Source organism: Muntiacus reevesi, chromosome 3 (assembly GCF_963930625.1).
Source record: "Muntiacus reevesi chromosome 3, mMunRee1.1, whole genome shotgun sequence".
Lineage (NCBI taxonomy): Eukaryota > Metazoa > Chordata > Mammalia > Artiodactyla > Cervidae > Muntiacus > Muntiacus reevesi.
The window spans coordinates 138,428,564-138,455,188 of record NC_089251.1 but is presented as its reverse complement, the minus strand read 5'-3'; the positions used below and the strand labels follow the sequence as shown (position 1 = coordinate 138,455,188).

The 26,625-nt window shown below is 39.8% G+C and overlaps 1 protein-coding gene across 3 annotated transcripts in view; it reads left to right on the top strand.

Annotated features, from left to right (window-relative positions):
* The window catches only part of UNC80 (unc-80 homolog, NALCN channel complex subunit), a 221,106-nt gene that overhangs the window by 42,723 nt on the left and 151,758 nt on the right, over positions 1-26,625 (top strand). The window contains exons 11-20 of one of the 3 annotated variants that reach the window (XM_065927674.1): positions 92-232; positions 1,376-1,644; positions 2,719-3,087; positions 8,319-8,450; positions 13,341-13,488; positions 15,711-15,859; positions 18,027-18,193; positions 19,167-19,265; positions 23,613-23,827; positions 24,983-25,089. In XM_065927674.1, coding sequence (XP_065783746.1) covers positions 92-232; positions 1,376-1,644; positions 2,719-3,087; positions 8,319-8,450; positions 13,341-13,488; positions 15,711-15,859; positions 18,027-18,193; positions 19,167-19,265; positions 23,613-23,827; positions 24,983-25,089 — 1,796 coding nt within the window. Of the gene's footprint in view, positions 1-91; positions 233-1,375; positions 1,645-2,718; positions 3,088-8,318; positions 8,466-13,340; positions 13,489-15,710; positions 15,860-18,026; positions 18,194-19,166; positions 19,266-23,612; positions 23,828-24,982; positions 25,090-26,625 lie in introns of all 3 variants that reach the window. The other 2 variants (XM_065927672.1, XM_065927673.1) reach the window with 2 other exon arrangements.

Below are 26,625 nucleotides of genomic sequence, written 5' to 3'. Positions count from 1 at the left end.
CTGACTGTCACTGCCATCCTTTGGACAGACAAAATCCTGGCAGAACATCTTTCAGATTTCCTAACCTTCTTGTGGTTCCTGTCCTTCTCAGGGAAGTTTACCAGGCGGGGCAGCTCCGACGCGGCCACCGAGATGGAGAGCCTGAGCGCCAGGCACTTCCATTCTCATCACACGCTGGTGAGTGACCTGCCCGACCACTCCAACAGCCACGGGGAGAACACCGGCAAGGAAGGTGGGTCGGAGGCGGCCCCTGCAGGCGGGACTTCAGGTTTCTTTTCCTGTTTCCTGTTTTCTCTCCATGTTCCATTTTCATTGTAATCTGGCTCCATGTGCTTTTTGAAAACGTGCATTTGTGTATTTTATGGCTGGATTATTTGTGAACCATCCTTAAAATTTCCTTAGTAGCAGGAGCTATGGCATAGCACAGTGTGAACACCATGCCTCTCAGAGGAAAAACAAGGGCAGCCCATTCTGTATTTGTTTTCACAAGAGCATAGACCTACAGGAAAGACTTCGAGGACATCTGTCACATCCCTCTGAAGGGCTTGTCCATCTCCAGGGGAGGAAAGTCCCTACCTTCTAAGGCCACTGATTCCCTTTCCAGACAGCTGCTATTCTGTGCTTTATGTGGAGCAAACGTGTGCCTCTGGATGAAATTCAAGATGGGTTCTTAATCTGTGCTCTTCTTAACCTATGAGTATAAATTTAGTCCCTCTTTTCCCTGGACTGTATTTCAAGTATCTGATGACATCTATTAGTTACCACCACAAATTTATGTTCCATAATTCTTTTTATTTATTAAAAAAAATTTTTTTTTGTTCCATAATTCTTAAGCAGAAGAGAAAAAAGAATCTTGTTTTTTGTTGCCTAAATATATTAAATAAAACCAAATATTTTCACAGCTACAAAGTTGTGGGGAAATATTTCAACCAAACTAGCTTAACTATTGGAGAAGGAAATGGCAACCCACTCCAGTATTCTTGCCTGGACAATCCCATGGACAGAGGAGCCTGGTGGACCTAGTTCATGGGGTCTCAAAGATTTGGACACAACTGAAGCGACCAAGCACAGCACAGTGTAACTAACCAGTAGGGTCTATCGTCTAACTGCATAAAAAGCACCAGTTAGACAAAAAAATTCTATCCTGGGTCTCAAGAAAGCCAGCTAAGAACTCACATTTTCTATAGCCTTCACTGTTCATTAGATATTATTATACATGACTCAGTACCATGGGAGTTGACGATAGCCTTGAGACTCTCCATCAAATGTATGCTATAGCTGTGATTGTGGTCATGATTTAAACAGTAGGTTAAGTGGCTAACATGATCTTGTAGGTTCATATGGGGGAAGTAAGACATTGCTTTCCTTTTTCTAGTGCGATCTCAGATCTCCACTATTACAGTTGCAACCTTCAATACCACACTGGCGTCGTTCAACGTCGGCTACGCAGACTTTTTCAGTGAGCACATGCGGAAGCTCTGCGACCAGGTGCCAATCCCTGAGATGCCACACGAGCCCCTGGCGTGTGCAAACCTGCCTCGGAGCCTCACAGACTCCTGCATAAACTACAGCTACTTGGAAGACACAGAACATATTGATGGGACCAATAACTTTGTCCACAAGAATGGCATGCTTGATCTTTCTGTACGGAGCAAGAATTTTTCTTACTGAAACTCAAAAGATATTGAATCTTTGGTCCAGTTTTTACAATGTTGGGTAAAATGGACATATAAGTTCTTAGAAATGTTAGATCTTTAAATGTAAAAGCTGCACTTAAAAAAGAAAAAACCTTTTACGAGTGTATCACCCATCTTAGATGCACCTTTTCTTTTTTTTTGAGAATTACTTTAGATTTGATCTGACATTAGAATATTTTTATAATTGAAAAACACTAGTGAATCCTGAATGCACTTAGTAAATATCTGTGTATTTGTATTTGCTAAGTCCCTCATTTTCTAGACAAGTAGTAAAAAATTTTGCTTGTTTTCTTTTGTTATATAGGCAACATGACTATAAACCACCCAAACAGCAAGAGAGAATGAATAGAAGTCCATTAAAACATTTAAACCTTCATTCTCAAGAATGCCTATCTTGATTATAGTTATTAGCAAATGAAAGGGTTGTTATATGTTACAAATATATTTCACGCAATTTTTTTTATTTCACATTAGGCAACCTGGCTCAGCAAATAATTTAAAATTTTAAAATCAATAGAAAGACATAATTTAAACATGCAAATACTTTGCATTTAAAATTGAGTGTAAATAACGATGCAGTTGCAAATATTCGTCTATTATATGCCTAAGGAAACTTTTGGTCTTCACCGATTATTAGTGGAAAGGATTATTGGCAGAGGATTAAAACACTTTGATTTTAGAAATCAGTTGAGCAAGTTTCCATTTGGGCAAATAATTGCTCTCCCATTAATCCATTATGCTTTGTTATCTCCATTAACTGTCTATATTATGGCAATTTTAGAGTCCTTAAATGAGATAACACACTTATACATTTTTAATTCCTTGGGTGATTTGTTGATTAAGCACGTATACAAGGCTCCAATGCAGCATAATAAGATCATCTGAAAATTACCCGAATTATTTATACTTACGTGCATAGAACAGCCTAAAGGAAATGCAATAAATGGAATAGCCAAATCTATTTAGAAAGAGGTAATTCAAGTAACTTAATTACTCTCTGATTACTTTTGTCTTCCCCCAGGTGGTTCTGAAGGCCGTTTATCTTGTCCTTAACCATGACATCAGTTCTCGCATATGCGATGTGGCGCTGAACATTGTGGAATGCTTGCTTCAGCTTGGCGTGGTGCCCTGTGTAGAGAAGAACAGAAAGAAGAGTGAAAACAAGGAAAATGGAACTGTAGAAAAAAGACCAAGTGAGGGAACTTTCCAATTCAAAGGAGTATCTGGAAGCTCCACCTGTGGCTTTGGGGGCCCTACAGTGAGTGGAGCTGGAGATGGTGGAGGAAATGAAGGAGGAGGTGGTGATGGAGGAGGTGGAGGAGGTGATGGAGGAGGAGGTGGAGGAGGTGGAGGTGGCCCCTATGAGAAGAATGACAAGAACCAAGATAAGGTATGAATGAACCAGCTTTTGCATACTCATGAAAGGTTATTCCTGATTTCTTTCCATATGCTTGCCAGCAATTTGTTGACTCAATAGCCGCTAGTCACTAGTCCATCATAAGCAGTATGCATGCATGCCTGCTGAGTCACTGAAGTCATGTCCAGTTCTTTGCAACCTTATAGACTGTAGCCCACCAGGCTCCTCTGTTCATGGGATTCTCCAGACAAGAACGCGGGTGTGGGGTGCCATGCCCTCCTCCTGGGGGATCTCCCAGATCCAGGAATTGAACTCACATCTCCTGCATCTCCAGCACTGCAGGCAAATTCTTTACTGCTGAGCCACCTGGAAGCCTCTAATAAGCAGAATAATTTTTCTGAAGAGCATTAAGTTCTTTCTCTTGATTTAAGGAACACATTTTAGGTAGCCTACTTTAGTCACAGGTAAAGAGAAGAAAATGGGGGATTTTTATTTAGTAAGTTGATTTCTTGGCATTAATTTAGAAGACTAGCCTTTGTCCTCTTATGTCTCAGCCTGTCACACCCAGGTGTCTATCGTTTTCATTAGTTATTGTTTCTGAATTTAATTTCCTTTGACTTGACAACACCTGATTTATGATTTCAGCATTTAGCATCAGTAATTAGTTTTCTAATTTGAATTTTAAATAAGAATTACTGCAGCTATATTCATATAATTTATGCTGATTTCAATTTGAGATCTTAGTTGGAAAATAGAAATTGAAATCAAAAAAGAGATTTGAATCTCTAACAGGTCACAATCTACACATCAGGCCAAGTGTTTACAAGTATGAGATTTCACGGTGCAGAGTTCTACTACCTACATATTATCTTATATATAAATTGTTGTTTTGTTGCGGGGTATCAGGTTTTTACATCTGAAGATGTGCAGTGCTCCTTCCTCTTTTTTTTCCCCTTCCTCTCTTTCTAGTTCTACCTCATGCCTGTTTAATTTGCATTTATCATGTTTCTTTCCTCCTTTTCCCCAATATTTGTGGACTCTCATCCAGTAATTCCTGCCCCAATATTCTTAGGTTCCCAAACCTAACTTTTCCTTTAGGATTTCTTCTACTGCCTCACGCATATTTATATGTCTTCCAGTTCTAATAGAATCTTCTGGTATTTGATGTTTCCAGCTTTTACATTCCAAAACATCACTGAGGACAATTCAAGGGTCCTCAGGTCTCATTGTAGATGAAAATTATCAAAGTGATGATATTAATCACAAGGATTTGAACTTGGATCCTAAGATTTAAGGGATTTTTCAGTCAAAAGTTATGTAGGAATTAGTAAACAAATACAAAGTATAAGGACCACATTTATAAACATGACAAATAGTAAGATTCTTAATTTAAAATTGTTTTACCTGTCAATCTAGGTGGCAACTCAAAGAGATGATAGAACTATGTCATTTTGTCACAAGATTCAAGGGAAAATAGGAAAAATGAGAGTTGTCAAATTTTGATAAGCTCTTTTCAGTAAAACTTACATATCTTCTAAATTGATGAGGCTTTGTTATGTTTGGAGCTTCCCAGGTGGTGCTAGTGGTGAAGAACTGGCCTGCCAATGCAGGAGACATGAGATATACGTTCCATCCCTTGTTGTGTTTATTGAGGATTTATGAAGTTTATTATTAGTATTTTGTTTCTGTAGGGTTTTGTTTTAGTTCTAAAATTACACCCAACTAGTATTCACATCTAATTTTTTAATAAAGAGCTACAAATGTCTTGCCTATCTAGATATTATATATAATCTAGATATTATTAATATATTATATTATGTAAATATAAATCTATTATATGTAATGTAATGTAGATATTATATGTAATATATAGATATTATAAACACTAGAAACTTGATAATATAAATGTTACTTTGACCAGTTACTTTTGATTAGGATGGGATTTTACAAAGTCAGATTATGTGTTCTCCAAAACAACCACAAAAGATGCAAATGTTCTATAATTAGTCCTGCAAAATAATATTCTTTGTAATGCAGAGAATTTATAAAATTGTACCTGAACGTAGGTCAAGCGCATTGTACTTGTGATTCACACAGGTCTGCTCTGCCTCCAATCCATCTGTTATATTCAGTGGAATTGGGAGTTTATCTAATTTTGCAACCTAGTAATACCAGAAGCATGGGGGAATTGATTAATTCAGAAAAGAAGATCTGATTTCTATTTCTATATTTGCTGCAAACGCGTACTAAGAACTTGAAATGTTATTTAATATGTGTCCTGATTTCTGCCTATAACATGCTACGTCTTTCTGAATGTCTCCTTCTGGAGGAGCTGACATCCCAAGGACATCTGAAGATCCAAAGAAATACAAATAGATATTTACAAAAAGCTTTGGGAGCTAGGAATTTTTTTAAAGGAATAGTTAATGGTTTTTAAATGTTCATAAGTCAGTCTTCCAAATCAGCTCTTTCCCAGGGTGACCTTTTCTGAGGCACGACTGCCTCTGGCCACACAGGCTGTGTACTCCACAAGAGCTCTCTGCTAAGGAGGCCAGGCAGGACTGAAATCAGGGCCAGTCAAGGCTGCTTCTACTAAGAGCACCTTTTAGTAGAAGGTGCCTACTACTCACTTTTTCTAATTCATCCTCCCAGAACAGTGCCTTTTCTAATTTGCACAAAGTTGCCCCAAAGGATAGCAGTGCCTCACACCTAGAAATGGGCTTCCCTGGTAGCTCAGCTTGTAAAGAATCCACCTGCAATGAGGGAGACCCGGATTCGATCCCTGGGTTGGGAAGATCCCCTGGAGGGAGGGCATGGCAACCTACCCCAGTATTCTTGCCTGGAGAATCCCTTGGACAGAGAAGCCTGGTGGGCTATAGTCCACGGAGTTGCAAAGAGTTGGACACAACTAAGTGACTAGGCACAGCACACCTAGAAATAATCATTAACACTGGTTTTTCTATTATTATGCACCTTACTTGTTTTGCCTCACAAACTGTGAGACGGGTATTTTATGATTTCCCTTTGTGAGGCATAGGGTGTTAAGTAGCTTGCCGAAGGTTATGGAGCTAAGATTTTAATTTAAACTTAAAACTTTTCTGAATTGGTGTAGGAAAGTGAAAGTATTAGTCGGCTCAGTCATGTCGGACTTTTTGTGACCCCATGGACTATAGCCCGCCAGGCTCCTCTGTCCATGGGATTCTCCAGGCAAGAATACTGGAGTGGGTTGCTATTCCCTTTTCCTGGGGATCTTCCTGACCCAGGGATTGAACCTGAGTCACCTGCATTGACAGGTAGTTTCTTTACCCTCTGAGCCACCCAGGGAAGCCACTGGTGGAATATATGTACCTATAAATAAATAAATATAGGTGTGTTCTATGTATGTGTATATATATGTGTGTTTGAGTCTTCCATTTGCAAGCATCTGAGCTGCAGAGTTCCCAAGAAACAGACTCGAACAAAGAGATGTGTGCAGGAGGTTTGTTGGGGTGTCCACTCGGGATCGACATCTGTGAAATGTAGAAGAAGTGGGATGGAGCCAAGAGAGAAGCTGAATTGCAATGTAGTTGTAACACAGACTTCAGCCCCTCACACAGGGGGCCCCAGAGTTGGGATGGTTCTTCAAAGTAACCCCTGGGTAAAGTAAGGGAGCCCACCTTATTCCATGACCTCCCTCCTCACCTTCTTTATGCCCTTGGCCAGTCACTGGAGGCAGACTGCTTCCAGGAGGAGAGTGTAATGTGGGTCAAGGCAGATGTCTTTAGCTAAGGGCAATGCCTGAAGAGGAACTCACCTGAGAGTTATCAGCCATCAATACTTCCAGCCTTGATTCATGGCAGGAGGAGAAGGGGACGACAGAGGATGAGATGGTTGGATGGCATCACCGACTCAATGGACATGAGTTTGGGTAAACTCCAGGAGTTGTTGATGGACAGGGAGGCCTGGCGTGCTGCGGTTCATGGGGTGGGAAAGAGTCGGACACGACCGAGCGACTGAATGGAACTGAATACTTCCATCAGCTCAGAGAATGACTGTTCAGTTCTGAAGGGGGGCGTTTCTGGGCGTCACAGCCACTACCTGAGCCTTTGGTTAGAAAAAAAATGACCCAGTTACATAACATTAGGGGAGCAGAGAGAGTGTCTCATCACATAATGAACAGCACATGATGTCTAGATAGCTCTCATACCTGACACACCCTCCCTGCTTTTGAGTATTCTTTCTATGTGGATGGCCCCAAAGTTTGTGTATCAACCTGAGCATATGACTGTGGAAAAGCCCTTCACGATTTACAGATCAAGGCTTATTCATTATTTTATATTTGGCACAGTAAACTGATGAAGTAGGAAGGGAAGCTATTAAGATCCTCAATTCACAGGTGGGAAAACTAAAACACAAAGAGATTCATTCACTTATCTAACGTCATGTGCAATTAAGGAGCAGGAGCTGGACTCTCAGGTGGCTGTGCTGACAGCAGAGAGTCACTAGAAGGACCGAGGAAGGTTGAAGCTTCCTGAAGGTTATGGTGCAGATCTGCATCATTCCTTAGCAACAGCTTCCTTATGCTTCTTTGGAAACAATTCAAGGGTTTTCTGGAAGCTATGTTCTCCACTTAAAGCAAGGATTATATGAGTCTAAAGAGAGGATAATAACAGTTCATCTCAGGGGGACTTCCTATTTAACCTCAAATGAAGAACCCATGCTGAATATTTACAAAAATTTGTTTATTCTCACTTAGTTTATACATGAGTATTACAATACAGCAAAAGCAAAAAAATTAGAAAAATCCTTCAAAAATGTCAGGAAATGCCACATGATTTCAAAGTTTCAGACTTTGAGCAGTTCCAGAAATTTAGCAGAAATCCTTGCCTAGTGATACTATTGGAACACTGTTGGTAAAGGTACCTTCTGGAAAAAGCTGTTTGCCTTCATCATTGATAGTCCACTCTATTCCTCTCTAGACAGTCATTCTGATCACCTGTAAAGAATATGAAAGCATGTCTTCTACTGAATAGGTCTACATCCATATCCTGTAGCACTAGAGGGTATTCAAAATGCATAAATATTTTTCTTTCTTGTAAATCACGTTCTAGCTTTTCTAAAAGTTACCCTGCTTGTTGAGCCCTTGACAATTCTATTTCCCAAACTTCACGGGCTCACTATAAAACATATATACTTGGTTTAATAATAAAGTAGAGTTTCAGTAGCAAAAGACACTAAGTGATTAAGTAAACAGAATCCTCTTTCTCTCTCATTCTGGGTGCTAGGATGAAAGTACACCTGTAAGCAACCATAGGCTTGCTCTAACCATGCTCATCAAAATCGTGAAATCCCTGGGATGTGCCTATGGTTGTGGAGAAGGACATCGAGGGCTCTCTGGAGATCGTCTGAGACACCAGGTATTCCGGGAGAATGTAAGAGAATTAAAGTAGATTCCATTTCCTCTTCGTCTTCCCTCCTTTCAAATTAGGAATGAGTCCTTTGACAATGAGGGTCAGTGTTCCCTGAAAAAAGAGTTCGTTTTGTGATTGTAATTAATGCTGTCATAAGGTGGGAGAATTCCCACAAGATAATCTCAAAACTTCTAAAACCCAGGCTTAGGAAAGTTTAATTGGGAAAATAACTTCTGCCTCCTGCCTAGGGCAGGCCAACTCCCAGTTGGTAAAAGGATGTATAATTGGAACATGTGAATTATAGTTTGAAAGAACATTGCAAAAATGAATATATTTAGCAAACTTCTGATAGTCTGTGACAAATGACTTTTTAATCACCTGCCTGGGTACTATGGAAGCATATTTTGTATTAGAAAAAGGGATTCACCTTTCAGATGGAGTTTGTTGTTTTTAGATATGGAAAATGGCCCTTATTGGGACAAAACAGGACTACAAAATTAACCATTTTCTGGCTGCTTTGTTTGATAATGAACCTTGACTGCTAAATATTGGGTTGGCCAGAAATTTCCTTCAGATTTTTTCATAACACCTTAAGGAAAATTCAGATGAACTTTTTTGGCCAACCCAATATTTATGATCACATCCCTTTGAACTGTGTGAAACTTGAAACTCTGCCCTGAGGTTTGCAAAAAATAATTCTTGTAATGGAACATGGAAATATAACTCTAGCTCATTTTCACTTGCCTCTGCTGATGACTACTTTTCCCTCAGACTTGGGCAATAACCCACCTCTACAACTAGTTCAAGCTGGAACAGTTGCCTCATACATATTTGGAACTGAAATAATAAGAAAATCAATTCAGTTCAGTTCAGTCGCTCAGCCGTGCCCGACTCTTTGCAACCCCATGAATCGCAGCATGACAAATAAAAGTTTGATGCAAATTTGAGTCTAGGAAACCCTTTGGCATATCTTAGCAGAGTTTTAGGGTCATGTCAAAATCCAATGCCAGCCATTTTTCTTTGGTATTAGGTTTTGTCATGAAATGTTCACACAGTATCAGCATGCTGGCTTTCTTTTTTAATCGGTCATCTACCTACCTACCCATTTATATATTATTCTCTTTTTTTTCTATTCTATTGTGTCATATTAGTTTATTATTTGTATGTGTGGGGGGGCTATTCATGATAATTACTTTCTCTAAATTCTGAAACTTGAAAACTTTGACCAAGATCTAGATTTTGGGGCCCCAAATTTTAAGAAATCAAAATGATAAATAATAATGCAGTAGAAGCTGACATTGCCCCCATCATTGCATATATGTTTATGATTTTGGGTCTTTGATTTTTATTCTATCACAGTATGAATAAATGCCTTCAAGGCTAAAATTGCATCACATCTCATGCAGAAAACTAATTCTATGAAATGAAATACCAAAATAAAAAAAGAAGCATCATGCTGTAGCTGGAGTTATAAACTGGTTCTGATATCAGGACCTGTATTTCTACACGTGGAGGAGGATAGGGCTAGTTGGATCAGAAGCCACTTGTGAGATTATTGTTACTGCTTAGTCACCATGTTTTCTTCTCTCAAGAGTACTGAGTGTTTCCTATCAGGATATCCAGTTTTCTACTTGCCTTCTAAACTTTGTTGACTTATATGGCACTACCTCCATTTTCTTGTAGCCCAGTTTTATACTCATTATTGGGATTATATTTACTTATCCATGCTTAGTAAACACATAGTCCATGAGATAGAAATTTGAGAAATCTCCCCTGAGAATGTCTAATTCAAGAAGCTAAATATTTCCAGATTTACCTGGCATTGGATTTTCAGAAGTTACTTAGCTTTAAATGCATAAGAATATTTCTTACCTCTACCAGATCAAGTCCACTATACTTTTATTTTTTTAATAAACCAATTATTATCACAATGGTATTCATCAAAGTGCCTAGTAATTCCAGGGTGTTTCTTAGAATAATTTAATCATTAGCTTGTAGTCCCAAATTATTGAAAGGGAATTCACTCTTTATATCTCTTGGAGAAGTTTAGAATATTCATTCAGAATCAAAATACTTATAGTTTGATATTCTGATTCTTTCTGAGACTTTCAGTTGAACTCATTCAGACATTGTAATGGCCTCTAAAGAAGAGATTTGAAACTATGCCTTTTTTGGTGTATTTTATAGAGAAGTACTTTAAAACTTCATTTTATAGCAAACAACATTAATTTTATAAGAAAAAAAAATTGCTTGAGATCTAGAAACGAGTAGCCTCTCTAGAATTCAGTTCAGTTCAGTCGCCCAGTCATGTCCAACTCTTTGAGACTCCATGAACTGCAGCATGCCAGGCTTCCCTCTCCAGCACCAACTCCCAGAACTTGCTCAAACTCATGTCCATTGAGTCAGTGATGCCATCCAACCATGTCATCCTTTTTTGTCCCCTTCTCCTCCTGCCTTCAATTTTTCCCAGCATCAGGATCTTTTCCAATGAGTCTTTAATCTTTCCTCTCCAGAGTTCTAAGAACTTTTCTCTGGGCCTTGATTTGTCAAAATGGTGATGTAACTTAAATTATCCTCTGATCCACCATTAAGGACCCAATTCTCCCAAATTGCTGTCCTTGCTTCTGCCTGGTTGTCCAAATTCTCCATTAAGGTTATCCTCACTAAGCCAACTGTTTTTTCTTGATTGTAGATTTTCTCCCTCAACTCAGTTCAGTTCAGTTCAGTCGATCAGTTTTGTCCACCTCTTTGTGACCCCATGGACGACAGCATGACAGGCCTCCCTCTCCATCACCAACTCCCAGAGTTTACTTAAACTCATGTCCACTGAGTCAGTGATGCCATCCAACCATCTCATCCTCTGTCATCCCCTTCTTCTCCTACCTTCAATCTTTCCCAGCATCAGGGTCTTTTCAAATGAGTCAGTTCTTCACATCAGGTGGTATTGGAGTTTCAGCTTCAGCATCAGTCCTTCCAATGAATATTCAGGACTGATTTCCTTTAGGATGGACTGGTTCAATCTCCTTGCTGTCCAAGGGACTCTCAAGAGTCTCCTCCAATACCACAGTTCAAAAGCATCAATTCTTCGGCACTCAGCTTTCTCTATAGTCCAACTCTCACATCTATACGTGACTATTGGAAAAACCATAGCTTTGACTAGACGGACCTTTGTTGGCAAAGTAATGTCTCTGCTTTTTAATATGCTGTCTAGGTTGGTCATAGCTTTTCTTCCAAGGAGCAAATGTCTTTTAATTTCATGGCTGCAGTCACCATCTGCAGTGATTTTGGAGCCCCCCAAAATAAAGTCAGCCGCTGTTTCCACTGTTTCCCCATCCATTTGCCATGAACTGATAGGACCAGATGACATGATCTTAGTTTTCCGAATGTTGAGTTTTAAGACAACTTTTTCACTCTTCTCTTTCACTTTCATCAAGTGGGTCTTTAGTTCTTCTTTGCTTTCTGGCATAAGGGTGATATCATTTGCATATCTGAGGTTATTGATATTTCTTCCAGCAATCTTAACTCCAGCTTGTGCTTCATTCAGCCCAGCATTTCTCTTGATGTACTCTGCGTATAAGTTAAATGAGCAGGGTGACAATATGCAGCTCTGATGTACTCCTTTCCCTATTTGGAACCAGTCTGTTCTATGTCCAGTTCTAATTGTTGCTTCCTGACCTGCATACAGATTTCTCAGGAGGCAAGTCAGGTGGTCTGGTATTCCCATCTCTTTCAGAATTTTCCACAGTTTCATTTCACAGTATCATTTTCCCATTTCTTTCCATTGGTAAGGACATTCTTTTTCAAGATGATCTTGCCTTATACATGATATCAACTAATCTGTTATGTCACTCCACTTCCTTTCGGTAATGGGTGGTATCTAAATACATATGAGACCCCCTGAGGGTCCCAGATAGCATTGGTGTGCCTGTCTGTGACCTTCTCCAGCCAGTGATTGTGACTTTGTTTGTTCTGATGGTGCGAATTACTCCCTTTTCCTTTGCTAGATGACAAAATTGTTTGCTGGATCATAAGAAATGCATTTTTTTGTGTAGCAGGGCCTAATGCACGGTCAATTGGTTTTCATATCCTGAAGGCCAATTTGTATTTAAATACCAAACTTCCATATTCAAAAGCAGACACATAAATAGACAAACTAAGCTTGCTTTATTTTATGTCTCTTTCATGTCTCAAGGGTCTTTCCCTGCTGACCATATAAGAGAACTCTGGATAAACACTTCCTAGAGCCCCCTTATGCCATCCATTGTTTTAAGTCACTTCAGTCGTGTCTGACTCTTTATGACCATTTGGGCTGTAGCCCACCAGCCTCCTCTGCCCATGGGATTCTCCAGGCAAAAATACTAGAGTGGGTTGCCATGCCCTCTTCTGGACCCAGGGATCGAACCTGTGTCTCTATATGTCCTGCATTGGCAGGCAGACTCTGTACCACCAGTGCCACTTGGGAAGCCTCATGCCCTCTATTAAATCGATTTAAATTCAAAATAGCTGAGTGTGGGGGAGGTTGGCTTCTTCTCCCTGTGTAAAGCCTCTGAAGTTTCTAATCCTTGATTACCAATCCTATCACCTACGTCAATTTTTCATTTTTTTTCATTGATTTCTTAAAATCTTGATCTTGGCAAAAATACTGAGCTATTCCTGGGGCAGCATTAGCCTTTAGTTTGGGGTTTTTCCTGAGGAGAAGCCCTTCTCAAAGTCATCTCCTCAGCCTGCCTCTGCTCGTCTCGGTCTCAGACGCGAGGGGCTGGCAGAGCTGGCAAATTACCAACCAGGGGGGGTGCATGGGGACCTTTGCCTTCTGAAGGCTTCTGTCTGAGGCCAATGGTATCCCCAGCGTAAGCTGGTACCTGTGACTTCTTCACTTTTCTTCCTTCCTTGCAGGCCCAGAACTGCCTCACTAAGTTATACAAGCTAGATAAGATGCAGTTCCGACAAACCATGAGGGATTATGTGAACAAGGACTCTCTCAATAACGTAGTGGACTTCTTGCATGCTTTGCTAGGATTTTGTATGGAGCCGGTCACTGACAGTAAGTAAAGCTGGGCTGAGTTCTAGGAGAAATCGCTGCCAGGTGAAGCAGGTAGTGTTTCTGAGACACCCTAAATCTGTGGTAATAGAATGGAGAGGAAAAGATATATGTTCTGTGTGTGGCTGTGTGTGCGTGCATGCAGGTGTGAGTCCTGTGTGTGATAAAATATAAATGCGAGAAGCTTGCCCATCATCTCTGATGATACATTTTGGAGGCTTTTTGAGGACAACTTAGCTCTCAGCAAATGGGAACTCAACTTGGTATAGCCATGACATCTCACCTGTAGAGCCACCATCCTCACACGATGCTCACAGCACGCCTCTCCCTCAGGAGACTTTGTTGTATGACTGCTGAGGCAAGGATCAAGGAACAAAAGAATATTTTCATTAGTTCAACAAAAGGAAGCGAGCACCTTTTATGCGCCTGGTGATTTTTTCACAACATAAAATAGGAAAGAGAAAAAATGACTGCAGTAAGCATAGTAGTAATGTAACTTCGATATACACGTACACTGAATTAAAAACAAACAAACAAACAAAAATGGACAAAGGGATCTACAGATAGGCCTATAAACTATAGCTTTATGGCTTTAAGAAAACTCCATCATGGAGCCCTATATTACAGGGATAGACCAATGAACTTACAAATGGCATCCATGGTAAATGAACACTTTCAATACCACTTGAATACAAATGCAGTAATGAAATGAAGGTGATGCATGAAGCCTGAGTTGAGTAAAATACACATTTTAATTTAAAGCCTTGGAAGAAACATCTTTTTAGTACAGGTTTTTATGATTTATATAGTATTAATGTGATAGTGGTTGATTAGATTACAATGGAGCTGTGTTTGAAGGATTTAGAAAGTTTTTCTGTTTGTACCCCAGGCTTTATTGTTTGGTTTTCACATTAAAGGAAAATATTGTTTCCCTGTAGATTCCCTGAAATAGCCTATGTTATTGAAGTTGCTTTAATCCAAGCACATAACAAATTGAAAAACAATGACATAAAAGTTGGAGTTGAGATTCTACAAGAGAAATTCTTGATTGCATTTTTTTCTCTTTTTAAACCTATTTGAGATAGAAATTATAAGAGCAGACTAAGACATTTCTTTCTTTCTGTTATCTAAAGATAACCCACAGCCCTTTGATGCAGCCAGTGAAAGGTTAGTCATAAAGTATGTAATCAACACTTTAAAGTGATGGATTCCCACTGAGATTCTTGAGAAGGTTAAGTGGCTCATAGTGAATCATCCAGCAGATGCACACATTCCTGTCTAATCTGTCTTGAAGCTGCAGGTAACTGGCCCCTACAGTCCACAGGTGGCTTGTAAGCTTGCAATACTCTGGCAAGTCCACATAACACCTGAAGTGTCCATGGAAATGGGAAAAACTGGCATAAAGTGCCACAGTGGGTGATGGCCTCAGCTCACTGGCATTTCATGTGTGAATGAGTTAGGAGGTGGCTCCAGGAGAGTTTGTAGATTTTTCCAATTTATATGCTCTTGGAGTCTCTGGAAGCAAGAAGCTGCTAGAAATCTTGTATAGCTTTTGTCCAGAGCTCAGTCTCATTTTTTGTTTCTGGGGCTGGTGTTAATTCCCCTCTAGAGCCCTGTCTCATCTCTTCCCTCCACTGCCCCACTCACCTAGTTGGCCCTGCCTCACTCCCCTTCTCACTGGCTGAACAATTTCTGCTGGGAAATCAGCATTCGTCACCACCAAAAAGGGCAAATCAAGTCTGTCTCCATTGAGGGATCACTTAGTAAATCATCTTTTTAAAAAATTATTGTCTATCTAAACACTACTTAGGTTTAAAAATTTTTGTTGGGGTCAACGGTTGTCCTCTTTTTGTTGCTAAGATTTATTGACAAAAACATCCACTAAGTGATAGAATATGTCATAGTAATAACCCCGAAGGAGATTATGAGCTGTTCATCTCTGAATCCTCACAGAAATGATCAAATCTGGAGTGTCTTCAATCCTCTGGTTCTGTATTTTGTGTGTGCGCATGCTCAGTTGCTTGGTTATGTCTGACTCTTTGCAACCCCATGGACTGCAGTCCACCAGGCTCCTCTGTCCATGAAATTTTTAGACAAGAATACTGAAGTGGGTTGCCAATATTTTGTGTACTTCACTAACTCCTGGATGCCAAGTACTTCAGTACTTCTTTAAACATTGTATCTGAAAGGAAACACTGCCTTTAATTGGTGCCTTTGCATTCCAGACAAGGCTGGGTTCGGAAATAACTTCACCACGGTGGACAACAAATCCACAGCCCAAAATGTGGAAGGCATTGTCGTCAGCGCAATGTTTAAATCCCTCATCACACGCTGCGCTTCAACTACTCATGAATTGCACAGCCCTGAGAATCTGGTGAGATACCTTTTCCTCCCACAGAAGTTCTCAGTCTTATGCCGTGACCTTGAGAAAGAGAAGTTGAAATCTAAAACCTTAAAGTTAAAATATCTATGTATTTTCCCAGTGTCACCCGCAACTCACAGTAGAAACCCAGCAATACCTTTCTCCTCCCTGTCCCTTGTCATCGTACCTACAAATAGGCTTAGCTCTTCCATCTCAGAGGTTCTGTGGTAGTTGGTGAAATAGTTGCCAGGTATTTTGAGCCCTTCAGAAAGAAGGTACTAGAGCCCAGCATGTTGGCTTGTGAAATACTAAAGAGTGCTATACCAAGCTTTTGTTTGAAACCGCATTTACTTTATAACTAATTCAGATATGCTGCTGAAATGGGTTTTGTCTTTTTTTATCAAACACTAATCTTTTAGCTACACTTCACAAAAGACTGTATTAATTAAATCACCAAGGCCACAAGTAGAGAGCGCCAGGTTTTAAAAGATTAGTGTTTATTGCTGCCAAGAAGATTGTGGTTTGGGATAGTAAAATATAGATGAAGACTGACACATCTGATATGACTAAATGAATTCAGTTCTCTCAGAGGAGTAGAGAAGCATTTCTGTATCTTACTAATCTGTTAGCCTTACTGACTCCTATGCAGAAATCAGCTCATTGACATATATGGACACTATCTGCTAATCTACTTAAATCAGAGAAATAGTTTTGAATTATTCTAAATCATTGAAACTATGTATTCACTTGAGATAAACAGAACAAAACCCTGAATGAAAAGGAATTTGATTTTGCTGATTGTCAAGCCTCCCAACAAGGTTCTCGGAGGTTGAGAATAACTTGCATACCATCCAGGTGTTCTGTTTGGTCATGGCAAGAAGTAATTTGACAAGTGAATTATAGTATATGTGAACTCCTATAAGTCTTACCCTACATGCACATGTATAGAAGAAATACTACATTTCTTAATTTTATTTAAATCAATTTAAATTTGGCTTTGAACCTCCATTCCACCAGAATGGCTAGAAGTTGAACCTCAGTCATTCTTGGGTCTCCTAACTTCAGAGAGTAGGGCAAATATTCTCAAGTCTTAGGCAGGACCCAGGACTTGTGGTGAGGCTCCATGGGTTTCAAACATCAGTTATTTTTGTTAGTTCACATGGTGCTCTCTGCTGCTTAGGGATGGGCACTGTGGTGAATGTGGAACCCTTGCTTTTTGGAGTCTTGCCTTCCATGGAGGAGCTACCACATTGCAGAGTGAGAGCATAAGGCCTTCTTCTCACAGGACCAAAAGGATACCTCATGTTTTCCTCAGTGGCCCTTCCTTCTGCTTTTCTAAAGATTGTGGGCATAACTGTCCCAGTGGCCTTAGATTTTGAAGCCCAAAGTTCTAAGGTGTTTTTTAGGCTTCTGTGTTCTTCTTTGTCATGAACCTTTCCTAAGAAGAATATACTAACTACCTTCTTAGAGAAGACAGATGGGGAAATGCTGAATGCAAAGCTTAATACCTTAAAAAAAAGAAAAAAGTCCTGCATTAAATGTTGAATCACTAATACATCGGTTTTAATAGCCTTGTGTCTTTGTAAGTCTATAGTCAAGTTCATGCTCAAATGGGCTACAACATGCATATTATTTGTTAAGACTATGTAGAAAAATGTATCATCCTTGAATGTAAGGCTCTATTAGAATTGTCTAGAAGGTTTAGCATTATTTATCACAGTGATGCTGAAAATTTGGAGAAGTTGAACAGCGAATGAAATCTGTAATCTAGACAAAATTCTGATTTCCTTATTTTTGCAGGCATCTAAGAGTAGTCCCAAGAGACATAATTAAAAGTTTGGAGATTCAATTGTTATAAAAGTGTCTCCAACTAATAAAAATAAATTAAAAAAAAGTGTAAACTGATGTCTTTCTAATATCACAGCCAACTTTCTAAATATGTAGCAGGGTGATCATCCTTTTCATACTAAGAATGACAGGCAAGGTTTTTGGTAATGTTACCATAGGAACAGTGGAGGGACAGGATACCATTAGTTGCACTGTAGTTATTTGTCTTCCTTTTATGATCCCCAGGCTCATCTAAGTCCAAGGAATTACCTTCCACCCCTCTTCCTATGAATATTGTTCAAAGACACAACTATCTTTCTTCTCCCACACTTTCCTTCTGGCCTCCAAATAGGGACTGTATTGTGACATCCGTCAGCTGGTCCAGTTTATCAAGGAGGCCCATGGGAACGTCTTCAGGAGAGTGGCCCTCAGCGCTTTGCTTGACAGTGCAGAGAAGTTGGCACCAGGGAAAAAGGTGGAGGAAAATGAACCGGAATCTAAGCCTGGAAGAGGAAAAAGGTTGGAAGCTTGAGCTCTCCTAATATGAGGGTTTGCCCAGTCTGTAGAATATAATGTCCTGTTGTATTGCTTCATGATGTGAAATTCCAGGGCAGGGATGAAGGACTGTCCTGTATGAGTGATACCACTGGCAGCAGCCCAGCTGCAGCTTAGAAAGCGGATGAGTTTCCTGTCAAACAAATGCTGCCTCTGTATGAATCAGACCTCAGTTGGTCCCGAACTTTCATACACTGGAACCTTACTTCATAGCTCTTACTTATATGGTAAAATGTTGTCTATATTTTAGTCCCTTCAATAGGTATAACTTATATTTTTTGTCCAGAAAGAAAAAGCAATTACTGATACCATATCATTCTGTTCAGTAAGTAACATTTTTAACATGGTGATAAGATAAACGACTGAGACTTGTCCAATTATGTTTTATTCTAGTAAACATGAATTTAAGGGCTTTGCAGGTGGCTTAGTAGTAAAGATTCTGCCTGCCAATGGAGAAAACGTGGGCTCACTTCCTGGGTCAGGAAGATCCCCTGGAAAAAGAAATGGCAACCAATTCCAGTATTCTTGCCTCGGAAATTCCATGGACAGAGGAGCCTGGCAGGCTATAGTCCATGGGGTCACAAAGAGTTGGACATGACTTAGTGACTAAACAACAACAAGAAGCAGAATCTATTGTATGCCTATTCTATAAGAAATGTCACTTATGAAGATTAAAAGAGATGCCTCAATCTAACACCCTGCCTGCAGTTACTGCCTCTGTGTGCAATGATGGTATTGTAGTGTTCTTTGGCAATAATGCAGCTAGGTCATAAATTAAATGGTAGGACATAAATTCCATAGCAGCATAGACTTATGATGATATAGGGGGTGTGCAGTCCATTTAGGTTGCCTGTAACAATGTTTTGCTTTATGAAGTCTATGAATGAGAAGTGATGCCCTGCTCTGCTGTGATTGGTGGAATGCACCACTTGCACAGGTCAGAGGCGGGAAGCGTGGTGGATAAAGGCCAGGTGACTGCCGCACCAGAGGAATGCCGAAGCTTTATGTCCGGTCGCCCCTCACAGACTCCAGAGCAGTAAGTAGAATTAGCTTTGTCTCCAATGCAATGGGCTGAGCACCTCCCCCTGGAAGAAATTCTATTTTCCAAGCTGCTATTTGCTTTTCCTTTCTGTTGAACTTCTCCTTGCTTCTGCCCTTTACTTTTCATTCCCGGGCGACTTATCTCTACAGGCTCAAATCACAAGTAATCAACTTCATGCTTCCAGGAAGCCTCCCTCACTGCCTTTCCTATTTCCAGCCTCTACCCCACTTCTGTCTTCCATGCACAATCTTGCAGGTAAATCTTGAAAAGGAGCATGTATAGCAGGTGCAAGGGCGATGTCATCCACTTTCTTGCTTAAAATATTGCTTATAACTCATCTATAACTGTCAATAATTGAAGCTTTATCCAGAAATATGTAAGATAATCTTCTCTCATGTCCAGCTTTACCTGAAATGACTCATCTGTTTCATCTTGGTTCTCTCCAGAGATCCACTCCAGTGCCTCTGTTATCAATTTGTTTCCACTTTTGATAATGGCAATATCAAAAGCATCATGAAAAAAGTGCCCCCAGAAAATGTTAGGATTATTGTAGAAACTAAATACAGTCTAGTTCTATGCAAGACTCATTTGTATTCATTCTTCTTTTGAGACCTGTTTACTCACAAGTGATGTTGGTCAATACTTAAAATATGGTCCTTTTAGTATACCATTCTATCTCCCAAAACCATTATTTAGTACAAAATGATTATTCTTCCAGAAATTCTGTAGGGGATTCTAGGTTTTATGGTATCCCCTCTGTACAGTCAAGGAAGTCATAGGGCCCTGGCAACCCACAACAAGCAAGCAAAACCTTTAAGGAACAAAAAGCCTGCACAATTCTTACAGCCCTTCAAAATTTTAGAAACTGCCCCTATAATGAGTGGGTAAAAGTAGTTCAGTTGCTCTATTGTGTCCAACTCTTTGCAACCGCATGGATTGCGGCATGCCAGGCTTCCCTGTCCATCACCAATTCCTGGAGCTTGCTCAAACTCTTGTCCATCGAGTCAGTGATGCAAGTAAAGAGAAGGTAAATCAACTCCATGGGTCCAGAGACCATGTGAGTTTTTACTTAACCACTACAGCCCCAGTGCCTCAATAGGCCTTGCTGGGTCCATAGTAGGCTCTTAATATATATCAAGAATGAATGTATGACAGTCAATGAAAGGATGGACTTCTCGAATTACTGTTAAGCCTTTGTCTTCTTTAATTTCTATTCTCAAAATTGAAGTTTAGTTTTTCCTTTAAAGAAGTTTCTAAGGACACAGTAAAAAATCCCAACTTAAGTTCTAAGGGAAAAAAAAAACATGAAAGGCAAATTTCGTTTCAGGAATTTTCCCTGAAAGGCAAAGATGTGTCTGTAGCTGAATAACCAACCACAAGACTAGTTAAAAGTCCTTACATACGGAATCTATCTAAAAAAATGAGAGAGAACTTTTTTTCCCCAAAATAACACTAACAACTATTGAGTTAATCTGAACAATAAGAATGATTTAATAGGTTAACTAGATTTAAAACATAAAACTATCTACCTTGATAGGTGATTTAGTTTTCTCAATTGCAAATACTCTTTCTGTGGTTCTGTAAATACCACCTGATTTCTTAGCATTTAGCACGTGTCTATTCTCTCCCTTGAGGAAACATACATGTTTTAATATGCCTCTACATAACAATTTCCACTTGGAGGAATGTCGTAGAATGTCAAGTATGGGAATTTTCCCTGATCCAAGTGGGCCCAGGAGATGAGCTGCCACGTCCTCTGTTTAGCACTGGAGAAAGGTAGGTGGGTAATCCTGCCTCCTACTCTGCCTTCTCTTTCTCTCTGTTCCCCTTCCCGGCCTTTCAAACCCTTTGCTTCTCCGTTTTCCCTCTTAAAAATCACGTTAAAAATTCCTTCTTAAAAATCAAATGAGTGACATTAAAAGCAGTTCTATGTGCCCATTTCTCGGAAACTCATGATTGATACATACCCTTTGGACAAAGCTGATTTGGCACTTTATTGTAAAGCTGATCAGTTATAGCTTCCCTGGACATTTCCCAACTCAGGCCACATGGTCAATATGCTCACCATTGTGTCACAGATTCCCCAGACGTAAAAAATGCTTCCAACACTGTGAGCATTTGATAAAATAACCGGGAAGTCAGATTCGGAAACACTGATTTAAATTCGCACTGTAGGGCTTCCCTGGTGGCTCAGACAGTGAAGAATCCTCCTGTAATGTGGGAGACCTGGGTTCAATCCCTGGTTTGGGAAGATCCCCTGGAGGAGGGCATGCCAACCCACTGCAGTGTTCTTGCCTGGAGAATCCTCATGGACAGAGGAGTCTGGTGGGTTATAGGCCATGGGATCACAAAGAGTTAGACATGACTGAGCGACTAAGCACCACAATATTTGAGAAACAGAATGTCCTGAATGAAAATATTAAATAAAGATTTTGTGCTTCCCTGGTGGCTCAGTGTTGAAGAATCTGCCTGCCAATATAGGAGAGAAGGGTTCGATCCCTTATCTGAGAAGATCGCACATGCCAAGGGGCAACTAAGCCCACGTTCCACAACTTCTGAGCCTCGTGCTCTGGAACCCAGAAGATACAACTGCTGAGCCCAGCACTACAACTACTGAAGGCTGTGTGCCTAGAGCCCGTGCTCCACAATGAGAGTAGAAATCACGATGAGAAACCCTCCCACCACAACTAGAGAGTAGCCCTCACGGCAGCAAAGACGAGCACAGCCAAAAATAAATACATAAAATTATTTTTAAAATGATCGTTAAAGGTTTTATTACTCTCATGATGTTTTGAGAGAGAAAACCTGCATCCCTATATAAATATCCCCAGAAAATGATTGCTTTTATACAGTACTATCAGATTTTAGGTAGATCCCAGGTTTAACCCCAATGCTTATAAATAAATCATTACCTAAAACCCCCCAAACAAATTTCATCATATGTTACTATTTTCTCTAACCTTTTCTTTCCAAATGACTGAAGTAATATATGTTGATCAAGTTGCCAAATGTGGAAAACACACAAAAAAATAGAGAAAAACAATTTTAAAATCAAAATATCTTCAACTAGAGATAACCACTATCAACATTTGGTATATTATGCTGAATACACATTTGAGCATTGCACACAGACACATATCACATGTGTGCTTCTTTAAAAATAATTAAACTGATGATAACCTGCTTAATCCATTTTGTTGACTACTGCCTTTTAATTTAACAGTATATCATGAATGTACCCCATTTCGTTAGTCTTATGAAAATAGTGTTTTAATGCCTACAGAGGGTGCCATCATATGGAAGTCCCACAATTTCTTCAACTCTTTTCCTAGAATTGAATACTGAAATTGTTTCCAGTGTTTTGTCATTGGCCCAAAATCTCAGTGAGCATCTAACCTTCTTATATGTACATCTTAGTATATTATTCCATCATTTCCTGGGGATAACTTCCGGGAAGTTGAATTTCTGTGTCATTGTTGTAGCTATAGGCTTTACCTCACATATTACCAAATTACCTCCCAGAAAGGTTGAATCATTATATCTCACCGTGACTGTATCATAGTACCCTTGCTTTCTCTCCATTTCCCTACCCCTTCTTAATCTTTGTCCTTTTAATGAGTGAAAATAGGGATCTGATTTCAACTGACCTTTTTTTGTTAATACCTAATGAAATTAAACTCCGTATTACCATTGGCCACTTGTCTTTCTCCTCTTGTGAAATGCCCTAGTCAAAAATCCCTTTGGCAATGTTCCCATTTGTCTTATTAAGTCAGACTAAACTTTTTTTTTTTTACTTTTAAGCCTTAAGATTCTTTCACATAAGAAAGCTAAATAATCAGGCATTATAAAAATAACAGTGAAAAATTATGATGCATTCCCTGGGTGTGGTGATTGTATTTTATTTATTCATTCATTCAAATATTTTTATGAGTTTATTTAGGGCCAAGAATTATACGGTCCTGGGGTGGAGATGGGCGTAGGATATGGTACTACACACTGCTCAGGGAACTTCAAAGAAAAGGTTAAATATTTACTGACACTGTAAGTATTTTTTTATGATCCACACTCACAGACGATTACCTGCAATAATATTTAGTCTTACATGATGGTTGAAACAAAATGATGTCCTCAACTTGACAGCTGAGCTGTAACTATTTTCAGGAAGAGCTCAGGGAGTCATGCTGGGTCTTCCTCCTTCCACTCTGCCCCTTGCTAATCCCAGCCCATCACAGGTCATCTTGCATGATTTGCCTCCATGTCACTGACAGGAGCTTGAAAGAGATTTAAGAGACTTTCACATGTGTTGTCAGGCATTTAACCATCCCCTCTGCCTGCTTTCAGCGATGAACAAATGCAAGGGGGAAACCTGGGGCGAAAAGATTTCTGGCGCAAGATGTTCAAATCCCAGAGCGCGGCAAGTGACACCAGCAGCCAGTCTGAGCAAGACACTTCTGAATGCACCACTGCCCACTCAGGGACCACCTCTGACAGGCGCGCCCGCTCCCGGTCCCGCAGGATTTCACTCCGGAAGAAGCTGAAACTTCCCATAGGTAAAAGTATGTCTTTTTTGTTTTATGGATTCTCTTATTCCCTGCCATGTCCTCAAATCAGCTCATAATCAGAACAGAGCAATACATGGGAAAGTAGAGAAGGGGAAAGCTTTCAAGTCACAAACATAGGGTGATTCATTCATTCATTCATTCCTTTCAGCAGGTATTTCTCAAACCTTTATGTAAGCTTCTAGGATGCGCAAACCCTGGGCTAAACCTCAGTGATTAAATGATGAGCAACATTTCACGGTGTCTGACTTTGCTGAACTTACAATCTATGAGGGGTGGCAACCACTGAAGCAGATCATTATGCAACAAAGTATAGTTGCAAGCTATGAATTTTATGAAGGAAATCTACATGGTGTTGTGAAAGCATGCAATAGCAAGACCCAATCGCAATGGGAAGAGGAGGCAGAAATCAGGGAAGGCTTCCTGAAGGAGGTGACATTAATATCTGCTGAGTACTTGGGAGAAGGAGGAAGGAGAACACTCCAAGTGATTGCAATGCAATATGCAAAGGTATTAGGAGGGAGGGACGTGGAAGAACTGAACAAGAGCGGCTGCATGACAGTGGTGGAGCCATAGACACCAGAGTATTGTGGGCCTTGCAGGTCACTTGGCTCTTCATCTATTAGCCCTACAGAGGCCAGATGGGATGTTGAACAGGGGGGTAACATAAGCCATGATCAGGTAAATTTTTTTCTAGAAGATCACTGTATGGAAACATACTGGAGGCAGCATGAGTGGATAAGGGACCAGAGGGAAAGCTGCATTATGGTCCAGGTATAAGTAACAGTAGCTTAGACTGGGTGGTGACCATGTAGATGGAAAGAAATGGACATATTTGAGAGATACTTTGGAGGTAAAATCAACAGGACTTAATGGAAGATACGAAGTTTGACAAGGACTACATGGATTACACTTTTAATCACCTGAGAGGCCCAGGTTCTTTTTGTCCTGATCTTAGTCATGCGTTCTTATAGTCCAACAGTGAATGTTTTTGTTCAAAGCATGTACATTTTGAAAACAATTTTTGTTCACTTTTGTTTACATTGGGTCATGTAACTTTCATTGCTTTTTGGGCCTATGCTAACGTTATTGTCTAATCCATTTGGGACAAAATGCTATAATGGTCTAATTTTGTAAAAAATTATTAACCAGGAAACTGGCTGAAACGCTCCTCCCTCTCGGGCCTGGCAGATGGCGTGGAAGACCTCCTGGACATCAGTTCTGTGGACCGCCTGTCTTTCATCAGGCAAAGCTCCAAGGTAAACCGAACGTTACTTACGTAAGGGAATGTTGTAGTCACTAATAGAAAAATGTCAGGGCTGAGAAGTGCTAAACACCTGGAGGGGCTGAAGAAATTCTCTTCAAGTTAAGTAAGTTTGGGGAACTTAAATGAACTATGGAAACTAAGATGTCTTAGTATTAGGCAATCACAGAAAGGAAAAAACTGACAAAACTTTAAATAAAACTGTAACGCAGCTATAAAGAGGTATATAGCTATTTGTGCTCGTGCTCAGCTGTGTCTGACTCTTTGTGACCCCATGGACTGTAGCCCACCAAACTCCTCCATCAGTGAAATTTTCCAGGCAGGTGTACTGGAGTGGGTTGCCATTTCCTCTTCCAGGGGATTTCTGGGCCCAGGGTTCGAACTTGCGTCTCCTGCATTGGCAGGCAGATTCTTTACCACTGAGTCACCTGGGAAGCCCCATATAGATATTAATTCCCAGCTACTTTTAACACACATGTGAAATCCTCACATCTTGAGATCCTATCGAAGGACACATAACTGTACAGTGTGTATATATTTCTTTTAAACACACACAGAGTTTATCTTTGTTCCTTCCTTTTTCTACCATCTGAACCGTTCTCCCCATTGACAAGAATAAAGAAGTTCAGGGTGATTTTTCCCACTTCTGGCCTTCATCTGTTAAGCATTGTAGTAGCCTGCAGTTTGGAAAAGGTCATAACTCTTACTGAAAGCTATTTCTGATAAGAATCTCCCTTGTGACTGGTTCATGCTCTGCTCACAGTAATCGTCAGTGTGTGATGGAAGTTACATTCCTTTATATACAAATTATTTGCCTAAACGTTTTCTTCTTAGATCTCACTAAAACCAATTTTCTTCTATCTCTTTCAAAAATAATATTTTGAAATTATAAAAAGAATATAGCAATATTATGAGACATTTAGAAGATATATTTATAATTCCTCCTTCATATTCTTTTTACTAAAAGTTGGCCAAGTATTTGAGAGTCTGTGAAGTATATAGCTTCTTTACTTTGCTGTAAACAAACACATTTTAAGCATTAGGGGGGAAAGCATGTTATTGCACTTTAATTACAGGACACCTTGTGAATCCATTTTTACTGATTCTTGCATAGAGATTTGAAATCTTTTATTTGGCTATCTTTTACTTTCATCTGATTCTCAGCTGTGGTGTTTTTTTAATAAAGGATGAATAAGACTTGTTCATAAATCTGAGTTTGGACTTTAGCAGAACTAAACTCTAAGAATATCTCAATTGCTTACTAAACTATTTTCACAGTGCCCAATTATTTTATTTTCAATCTATGACCAAGACTCTCCTTCAAAGTATAGTTCTAAGTGATATCTTTTTTGGTACATGGAAATAAACTCTAAAGATATGGAAATAAACCAGATATGGAAATCTGAAGAAATGAAGTGACTTTTATATTACAAACAAATTATTTTTCAAGGTAAAGGTTCATTCTAGTCACTAAGTCGTGTCTGACTCTTTGCGACCCCATGAACCCCAGCATGCCAGGCCTCCCTATCCA